Raw genomic sequence first — 11123 nt, forward strand, 5'->3', positions numbered from 1 at the left:
TCGCTCCTTTACAGCATTAGCCTCTCGCCTAAATATGGTCACTTCTGGCTCCAAAAAAAACCAAGATGGGGATGGCTGAAATGCCAAACTCAAGGCTTCAAAACAGGGGTCCACAAACCAATGGGTGACGTCATGGTAGCTACATCCATTATTTTTAAAGTCTATGGGACTGACTGGCATCTGGAGCCAGCCTCAAGTGGTCATATGAAGAACTGTTGTTGTTTTTGGCACTTCTGTGTTGGCTTCAGTTCACAGAATGAATGTTTATCTGACAAATCTGCTAAACTGGAATCCATGCTGTAATAGTCTGGGCTGCTCTAATTACACATCAAGGATCCCTAACAATAATAGGCAAATGTGGTCCTCAATACTCTAATAATAATTATTATTATTATTAGGCGAACAGAAGAACATTTACTCAGTTATGTTAGATTTATTTAGAGTTTTGGGGCGTTTGAGAAAACATTTAGGGCTGCAACTTCTGATACTGAGCTGAGTGCATAACAAAAACTTATGATCTCATAATGGTTTCTTTAGATTTTTGGGCAGTTTGTACTATTTTATGTAAAAAGCAACTCTTTACATGTGTAAATTGCACATAATATGTATTTTATTTAGAGTGGCTGAGGTTGATTTTGCATGTTCATTCTAAACCACATCCCCACCTGCAGGCTCTTTGATGATGGGAGCTGCGTCATCCGCTGCCAGACGGGGCGTTATGCCATGGGGAGGCAGTGTCATCTCTGTCACCACACCTGCCACGAGTGCACTGATGAGGGACCTGACAACTGCACCAGCTGTGACAGAGGTACACCGTCCCTGGTCAAGATTTGGAAAACACTCCATTTTTATTTGTTGCTGTTTGAGAATGAAATGCCCATGCAACCAAAAAAGGAAAAAACATTTTTGTATTTCGTGAATCAGTTGCTTCAGCTGACAGGATCTGTGAGTTCAGCTAAAGCCATATTTACAATCATATATATTGGAACAATTTCCTTCTTTTCTTTCCCACCATGTAAAACCTGCACGCTCTCAGCCTTTGAAGTGACACAGGTAGCTATTTGCAGAGGTGCACTGGTGTTCACTTAAAATCCCATCTATCTAGCTGTGACTGGAATGTAAGTGAAATCGTGCTTTTTCGTAACATCACATGGATCAAGCCAAGGCTCATTTGTGCCAGACTCCACCAATCAATCCTCTAAAGGTAAATGAATCTAATTAAAGCAGTAATTCAGCCAAGGCCTGCTGATAGATGTGTTAAAAGGGGGAATCAGTCATTAGTTCGTTGTGTCCTCACACAGAAGTCACCGTACATCTTTCAGGATTTTAGCTCAGTTAAAGGACAAGCTGTGTGTGTGTGTGCGTGTGTGTGAGATGACTACGTTTGCTTCCTTTAAAGATCTTACTTTCTGGTCAGTTTGTGATCTTAACATCCTGTGAGGGGAAAAAAAAATATTTTCATTAGTGTGAAAAAAAATCTTTATGATAAAACCCGGACGTCATTAGAGGCTCACAGCTGAAGAAATATCAACTTGAAGGAGGTAGTAATAACTGTGTTTATCACAGTTTCACAGACAGTATTATGGCTGTCAGAATGAATGTATTTACACTGGGGAGATTCTGTTACGCACACACCCACCTACACACACACGCACATTCACACACATACTTTTAAGATACCAGACAGCCAAGGAGAAGATTAACACCAGATTTCCCGTTCACACACACACACACACACACACACACACACACACACACACACACACACACACACACACACTCTCTCTCTCTCTCTCTCTCACCCTCATGTGTGCACACACACTCTCAATTAGCCGGTAAGTTTGTCAGACTGTGTTTGCAAATGTGGTTCCATTTAATTGCAGGTCTGTCTGAGGTTCAATGAGACATAACAATAATAACATGCAGAAACCTTCCATCTGTCTCTCCCTGTGTCATTTCTCTCTCAAAACAACCTCTCTTATCTTGGCCAGTCACCCCCCCAACGCACGCACACACACACACACACACACACACACACAAAGTGGTACATACTGAGCAGACAGCTCCTGACACTGACCTCAGATAGTAATGTAGAGCTTTACAAAATTGTAGATAGACAGATAGGTGGATAGATAGATCAATAAAACAAAAACGAATAATAACACGTGATCCAAGAAAGACAGGTTCAAATGAGCAACATAGAAAACCGGGAAAAAAATCATAGTTTTTGAAACTGCAAAACCTGAATTGACCTGCTGGAAATTAGAGGGAGGGTAATTCAAGCCACATATATCAGATACAGTGCATCGTTTTCAAAGTAAAATCTGTCAGTTTAGTGGTTTTTCAGCGATAACACTGAAGGTATGCTATGCAGGTATTTTGGTAACCGTTGTAACCAACTAGTCTCACTCCGAAGTTGTCAAAATCCAATGCTTTGACAGTGACTTGTGGCATCAGACACTGACGAAAAACACCATCCTTTAACATCGGCATGATACTCAGGCGGTTTCTGTTATACTTTTACAGCGCTTGGTGGTGTCAGGGGGAAATGCTGCGGGACAAGAACGAAAGTTAAGGCGCCAAACGTCCAAGTAGGGTGGGTGAAAGGGGTGATGTATGGGTCTAACAAACACTGACTTGAATGTGGGAGAGCGGTGTTTGCATCCTGTAAGATTCAAAAGCCAAACCTTGTTCTTTTTTCCCAAACTTAACCATGTGTTTTTGTTGCCTAAACCCAACCATGTGCATCTGTTGTTGGAGGAAAAAAAAGAAATCAATTTGTGTTGTACCGATGTAATGCGTTTATTTTGAAACAGACTGTATGTAAACGTTTTTCCTGTGAAAATAGAAGTATATTTTGAAAGACAATGCATGTAACAGGCAGAACTTAACACAGTGTCCCAGAGCATCAACGACCAACACACCCAGAGAACCTTTCACATCGTATCTGGACGTGGAATGTCCATGGCCAAATGTTGATATGTGACGAGGTTGGAGTGAGAATGTGTTGTTTGTAAACAAACTCCCCAGTGAAAGTGAAAGTAAAAGCCAACTCCTTACACTAACTTTTTATAACCCTTGACCTCACCTGAGTGCTGTGGGAGTGCATGCCCATAAACGTCCTGAACACAGAAAATAAGGAGAAAATACCAGCCTGAAAATCTAAAAACACAGGTGAGGGCAGAGTCTCTGCAAAAAAATACACTAGCACACACTTCTAGTAGGTCATATATCTTTATATATCTCTAAGTATCTCAATAAGGTATTCAGCCACCTATAAAATGTATTTTTATGTCCTTTCTTTGCTTCTATACATTTTACTCTTACTGTTTTTTTTCCCAATGCCTCAATGTTGATACGTGTTCAACATTTTATGCATATGTATGAACACATGTACTGTATGTGTAACTGTGTTTATGCCAAACGTTATTAGACCAAAGCATCCATACATACTGCTCAGACTTGCAGTAAAATATTTTGTCTGCTGTAATATTCATGTATAATGAGTTAGCATTTGTGTACATGTGTGTACAAGTGTATGACTCCCTGTCTGAGTATGTCTGCATACCTGCTTTGTGCATCAGCACTCTTTGTTCTTCACTTGCTAGAGGTCCTTCACAACATTTCCCGTACAGATTTCCTTTTATTTTCTCCTTCTAGATAAGTTTGGGGGCCCCAGGTACCTCTATCAGAGTCAATGCCGGGATGTCTGTCCAGAGGGGTTCTTCAGCTCTTCAAGGAAACGGTGTGAGCACTGTCCCACAGACTGTATCATCTGCTCGTCAGCAGAACACTGCCTCCACTGCAGCCCAGGACACAAGCTCAGAAATGGACAGTGTGTCCCGCTGGAGTGCAGTGCAGGTGAGAGATGCTGGTAGAGCCACATGAGACTTTGTCACATGTTCATTCACTAACATCGCTATGAAAATCACTCTTTGTTAATTCTGCAGAATAAAACAGTAAAATAGGTGGGTCACCACTTTGATGTTGTATAACGACAATAATCTACATCTCACTGTTGTTAAATAAGTGAAGAGTTTGGGAGGGATTTTGTAGCTGCCACTTTTGCTCAGCACCACTGTCACAGAGCTGGGCTGATTTTGGCAAACTGTCACCTCGGGGAACACATATGTAGCACAGTGACCTCATTTTAAAGCAAGTATTAAAATTCAAACACAAAATGTGCCAAAAAAAAAATCTGCCAACACCCAGAGCTCCGCGCACAATTGCATATAGTTTATAATTTGCATATATTGACCACAGAATAGGAAACCATTCTTTGAACGAGTACACTGTGGTATTAAAAGTGTTTCAACGTCAGGTGTGGAAAATGTGCAGTTCAGAGGAGGAATTTTAAGCTTCTGAAGATAACAGTAATATTTCACAAAGTTACAAGGTTCGTTTATTTGTCATTTTACAACACAAGGTTATGCAGTCAAATATGAGTGTAGCCCCTACTACTCACACACAAAGCATATATTCAAGTATATAAAGCCAAATTGAATAAAATGAAGTGTGTCCATGAGGTGATTCAGGTGATTTCTAGGCACAAAAGAATCTGCATAGTATCAGAAGACAAAAGACATATACCCACAAAACTTTACTCAATAAAGCATAACCACCGTAACAGAAATAAAAATACATTTGTGTACTGGTGCTACATGATAAGCTTATAAAACAGAGAGCATCTCTTATAAATGAAAAATGCCCTAAAAGACAAATCCAGTCAGTGTCGATGTGTTCTTGCTTCTAAATCCTGTCCTTAATCTATTCAACTTAAGGACATTTGTTGAATGTATTTAATATGCTCAGGGAGATTGTGAAAGAAACACATTACACTTCATCTCATCATATGAGATCAAATGTGAATGCCAGCCAAAGGAGGATTGAGAAAGAGCTGAAATACTTTGAGTGAGATGATGTTTATTACGTTAGATATTTCAGATAAAGAGGAGGGGTGGTGGCTGGGAGTGAGAACTTCACAACCTTGAATGTGAGGTGAGGTGAAGGGTAATGATGACAGTTTGTATGTGCGGATAGAAAATGTATGAGTGGGAGGATGAGACGAAATTCTTATCATGTGTAGCAGGCAGGTCTCAACAGGCCCCACAGACAGCTTGAACTCCGGAGTGGGTGAAATACAAGTATTAATTTGGCAGTTTTTCTCATCACATCTCTTCCTTTGGTGGTATCACAGGCAGCGCAATGACACCGCATTGATTGATGTGACGTAAATAAAAAAAGTTCAACATATAAACACTACAAAATTAAGTTAAAAGATAAAAACATGGCAAAGTGCTTAATTCTTAAACTGACAGCATCTTATTGATTGATCACAAAAAATAACATTATGGTGGTAATTTATGAGACAGGTAGTAATTTGATTGTCGTGTCTTTAAGATTAACTGCACTCCACTTCAAGCAGCTGTGAGTCATTTGTTATGACAAACAAAGAAAAGTGCAGGCTTGAGAGTAAATTACAATTTATTTTTCACCACTATCAAACCTTATTTTAAACAACTTTGTCATCCAGTATTAAGCGATCAACATGAAGCCACATACTGACAAAATATATCTTATTTATTTGTTTTTATTCCAAGAAGCTGTGTGCAGGATTTAGTGGCATCTCGCAGTGAGGGCTGCAAATTGCAATGAGGGGAAACTTCTCTATTGTGCCAAGTGTAAAGTCCCGGTTAGAGCTCTTTCAGTGTTCATTGTTCAGGAGGCTTTTACTGGGAGCCCAGTTGACCTTTCGCTAAGCCCCTCCCCTTTGTGATGGGCCGACAAGCCGTCAGAGTAAGCATGGAGCCCACACTGTAACTGCACTCCCTGAAGAAATGTTATCATATTTTTGGAGAAATGAAAGAGTGATTCCAGAGAGAAGCAGACAGAGGGGTCTACAGTCTGTGTTTGAAGGATATATCCAGGATGTCAAACTGACTCAGCAGCAACAACAGGTTCAAAAGACAAAGATAGTTAGAAGCTAAGGCCGAACTATAGGCTACAGATCACAGTGTAAAAGTGAACCACCACATCACTACTGATCGCCACACAAGACAATGAATATAAAGGGACACTTGGTTTAATATTTGTTCAACTTTCCTTGAGCCGAGAAAAGCAATTTAAAAATATGTGACGTCATCACAATGTTACGTCTACAAGCCAGGCGGAAACTTGTGGGTGGGGCCAGCGGGTGAAACACTATATGCCAGGTGAGCAAGTCCACTGGAATGAATAGGCACCATGGCATCATGTATTTAGGTATTATTATAAACGTATGATGAACAGCTTGTTCAAAGGTAACAAAAACACAATGATTCTTATTTTCAAAAATTAAACTAAACAATCCAAAGAAAACATATTCATCATATTATACTTCGTGGGTCAGAGGTAGAGCTGGTCGGAAGAAGGTCGGTTCGATGCCCGACTCCTCCAGTCCCCATGTTGAAGTATCCTTGGGCAATATACTGAACCCCAATTTGCTCCAGATGGCTGTTTCATCAGTGTGTGAGTGCGTGTGACTGGTTACTGAGTAGTAGGTGGCATCATGTATGGTAGCCTCAGCAACCAGTGTGTGACTGTCAGTGTAAACGGGTGAATGTGACATGTAGTGTAAAAGCACTTTGAGTGGTCGGGAGACTAGAAAGGTGCTATACAAGTGCAGTCCATTTACCATTTAACATGTCCTACACACGTGTTCAACAGATACTATGAGTTAGCTTGATAGCTATATTTCATCAACTTTCATAAACTTCATTTTTAACTGTGATTTTAAACCAGAGAGAGTAGAGCAGTCTCATCAAGGTGGGTGTTGTGTTCCAAAAGTTTGCAGCTGTAATGGAGAAAGCTGACCACACAAATTCAGTGGACCTGTGCTGCAGTGACTTAATTTCCTCTATCAGATAACATTTGTCAGTCTCAGCTCTCTAAAACCAAATTGCACTGGGTGAAGTGCAATTTGCAAGCTGCTTTGTTGCCACTTTTTCAGTCATCTTTGATGCTGTTTGCAGAATGCTAATGGACATATGTTACTGCATCATTTTCTTATGTGTCATGCATTTTTAATCGTCTGTTTTATCTGCTGTTTTCATCAGGTGAGGTTGCAGACGCCGATAAAGAGGACTGTATTCCCTGTGACGAGGGCTGCAAGAAATGTGAGCGCAGTAAGTAGACCACATCTTAAACTCACTCCTCACTTTCTCTCCTCCTTCTTCACCTTCTCCATCAATCAAACTGGGGGAATAACACCAAGTATATAGCTGCTGCTGCTGCTGCTGCTGCTGAGCTATATACTGCAGCTACATGACACACCACAATACCTTCAAACTGCTCACATCTTCACAGTTGAAGACTTTCATCATTTCAGCAGTGGGGCCCCTAGAAATTTTTCATAGGGGTGGCGAGATGGGGCCACTGAAAATCTTGAGGTGGCACACAAAAAATCCAAAAGCCATAACTGAATTTCAGAAATATGATTAAGCTGTTGAAGTGTATCGGCTAGTTGAAAACTATATCAGTAAGAGAGTTAAGGAATTGCATGCTAACATAATTTGGTTTCTTATTTTACAGTTAATATTCCAAATGATCTGATGTGCTCAGACTTCAGTAAACAAAAACCCTGTTGTAAGGTGTATCTGTATCTGTGTACATGTGTTAGGCAATTTATTGTTCCTTAAATAGGCTGATTTTTCTTTTCCCTAAAAGGACAAATATACAGCTTTAATTTAAAGGAGTATATTGAGTGTAAGTGTCACACTGCTATGCTAAACTTGGCTTGTGAAACCTCATCGACTAAGGTTAGCAAGTCCGTAACTTAGCCCAAAATGTGCCTGGACTTCCCTGGGTGAGTGTGACCTCCCTATCAAGTGGGTTTTAGTGTGGTTGACTCACTGCCAGGCCACCACTCTTGCTCCTCCAGACCAGCTCACTCGGATCGGATGACTCCACTGAACAACCTTTGGGTGCCGTTCTGTTGGACCAGTCGGCCTGTCAGGTTGCTCTTCTTCGTGGTTGTTTCGTGAATGTGTATTTAGATTGATAATTTGTGGTGGCGTGTCCAACGCTCAAAATGTCTTGCCTCCGGCGTCTCCCTCATGGCGTGCCCATTCAGCTCAAAGGCCTCTCCAGCTCTTCCTCCAGGTGCTGCTAATAGCGGCTAATGAGTTATAACCACCACCCCACAAGTGTGACGTCAGCGCTGACCCTGCCGGTCAGGGTCAATGCCAGTTTTTCCCTTACCAATTTTAGCCTAATTTTGGACCATTATCTAGCCACCTTCCCAACAAAGCATGTCAACATGGGTGGCACCAATTGATGCCTTAGTTGGTCAAGTTTCACAGGATACCACTACCTTCACACTAGCTTACCTAATGAACGAGCCACAGCCTCTTAAAGGCAGTAATGTCGGCCTCAGTGGTGAAGTGGAGGGTATACACAGACATACAGGGTATACCCACCTCTTTTTCTGCCCCGCTGTGGAGATGCCACTGCATTTCAGTCCGGAGGAGTGAGATAAACTGAGATGATGGGAAAGCTTGTGACCAAAAGATGACAGTTAATAAAGGATGCTTTAGTAAACATGTTTGACAGTGTGAGCTGTGGTGCCTGCATTTACTAATGACGCCACCATTGATTATTGTCGTACCTCACTCTTTGCTGTAGGCTCTCTACTACTGCTGATATATTAAAACAACTGAGCTAAGGTGCTGAAATATACTGTGTTCTGCAGTTAATGAACATTACATTTATTCCCATAAGCCTCATTCATTAGGAAAGTCATTTGTACAAAGCAAAGACCCTTTCTTTAAACTTAACTTAGACTTTTCGCTTGTTTGCAGGACTGCTTTTGATTATCTTCTCCACAAGGAACACTACCTGAAATCTAATTTATGCCAGAGGCAGACATTATCTATCCTGCAAAGGGTTAAGAAAGGTTTTCCGTGCCTGGGTAAATGCGGCTGGTACTTATTTGTCCTTCCACAGCTGTTTTCCTCCAAACTCTTCATACATGTGATAAATCAACATACTTTTGTAAAGAACAAAAGAGGATACCAAAAGACTCTTTTTCCAAATGGTGTTTTGAATACGATGTGTTGTTTTCTCTCAACACTGCAAAATGTGAAAACTTAAACCACACAGTATACAATCAGTGTAAATCTCATTCCCTGTGCTCTTACACCTCACCCTGCCAGTACAAGCCACATCAAGACGAGAGGCACTTCCTTCTCCCAGAAATGGTTACACCGACATACCGTAGAAAGTTGTTATTGTGCTGAACCAGTCTGCAGGTGGAGACGGGGTGTTATTATGTCATTATGCATTCTGGGTGGAATATCTTTCTTCTCTCTCATCCCCACCACAGCCTCGCTGCCACCCACCCGCTCTCCGTAATCACAATTCTGCAGCTAAACAAGTCAGTCAGCAGATTAGAGATTGGGGATGATTGGCCCTGTGACGCGGTGCTACGGGCTAAAGTGAAGATGAAACCAAACGTGTAGTGTCTGGCATCGACTATGTGTGCACATGCCTACACTACGTCCTCATTCTGCATCACTGAGCTAAGACATTTACAGTAATGTGAAGACATGTTTGGGAACTGAGGCAGTTTTGGATGCTCCTCACATTGCACCAGCCCAAGATTTCCATGTATTTTAAGGCCAAACATTTACACTCAAGGTTGTGGTTTTAGTTCCATTTTGAGTGAACCGCTCATTTAAGATTAGGAGTGTGTTTGTGTTAGTTTGTGCCTTTGTGTGAGGTCTATTAATGAGCTCGCCAGCCTGACGGTGTGTGATAAGATGCAGCAGCCCCTCCTCCATCCTATCACCCTCATCAAATTACCTCAGTATTTCTTTCTAACTCATCACCAATTTTATACCCATTAATCATCTTTACATACTATACTCCTTAACCATGTGACAAGGGTTGAAAGGTATTTTATAACTGAATCAGTCATGTCTTGAATCTGTCCTTTTCTTGCCTGGTAAAGGTTCTCTGGGTGGAGTTTTCCCGTTATCCAAATTGAGGATCTAGACTTTAATGCCCCTGAGTGCAAAATTGTGATATTGGGCAACAAAACATTGCGACTCTGCAGTGGGCTTTTTATGACTGCTTGTTACTTCAACTTTGCAGCGTTGGTGGTGAAAGGAAATTAATCTGTCCATGCACTATAATTCATCTAAAAATTTGTCTCCAAGACTTCTCTTTATTTTGGATTGCATTTAGAATCCATAGCTAGCCCAGTTAGACTCAAGACCAGCTACTGCTATTAAGGTTTGACAAAAATTATGATGAAAATGCGCCAGGCTGTAGATGTATGATGCACCAGAGAGCACTGCCAAATTGATTTTACTTTAATTTGTGTATATGCTACACATTTTTTTACAATTAAAGAATATAAGAATATGTAAGAGCAGCATGTGACTGTGGAGCGGAGCTGCAGGTTGCCTAGCCCTGGGCTATATAAACAAAACTGACTTGACTCTGTGTAACTTAGGGAAATGGCAGTGATGCACATTGTGTAGGCCAGTGATAAGACCTCTCTCAGCCTGGCAAACTCACCAGACCTTGTCTTTTACCTGGGATAAAAAGGCTTCATTATCTTGGCTCTCCTTAGCACATGGCTCCATGGCTTCCTCTGTCAGGGAGCACTGCTGCCTGACACATCTCTAATTAGTCTGTGTGCTCTTCTGTGTTCAGATTTTCTCTGAACTTCACCAGTCCTCCTCCCTGTGTGTCTGTGTCCTCGCTTCTCTCATTGCTTTGGTTCCAACATCTCAGTATGCTTTTGCTTTTTATTGACTGGGGTTGCTAGACACCTTTTTTGACCATGAGTGTTTAAGATGATTTACACACACTGTGGAATGCACCAATGCACCAATGCATTATTTGCTTTCTTTGTTTCAATATCAATAACTATTGATCTTTACTGGTTCTATTAGGCTTCAGGAAAGAAGCATTTGAAATATTCCTACAGCTCCTTCACTGTGGAGCTGGACTCTTGCTGCTCAGAGACTGCTGACATCCCAAAAGCTTGTGTCACCGGTGGCATCCCCAAGTGGAGGCCAGTAATACTGTCTTAAACAGGCTGTGGCTGGAGTTGGGCTGGTGTGAAAATGTTCAAA

At 41.3% G+C, this 11123-nt stretch overlaps 1 protein-coding gene across 1 annotated transcript in view; it reads left to right on the forward strand.

Moving 5' to 3' along the window:
- Positions 1-11123, forward strand: part of pcsk5b (proprotein convertase subtilisin/kexin type 5b) — a 121449-nt gene that overhangs the window by 93229 nt on the left and 17097 nt on the right. Inside the window, exons 22-24 of the mRNA XM_049578060.1 lie at positions 672-808; positions 3661-3861; positions 7095-7163. Coding sequence (XP_049434017.1) covers positions 672-808; positions 3661-3861; positions 7095-7163 — 407 coding nt within the window. The remainder of the gene's footprint in view (positions 1-671; positions 809-3660; positions 3862-7094; positions 7164-11123) is intronic.

This window comes from Epinephelus fuscoguttatus, linkage group LG6, assembly GCF_011397635.1.
Source record: "Epinephelus fuscoguttatus linkage group LG6, E.fuscoguttatus.final_Chr_v1".
Taxonomy (NCBI): Eukaryota; Metazoa; Chordata; class Actinopteri; order Perciformes; family Serranidae; genus Epinephelus; species Epinephelus fuscoguttatus.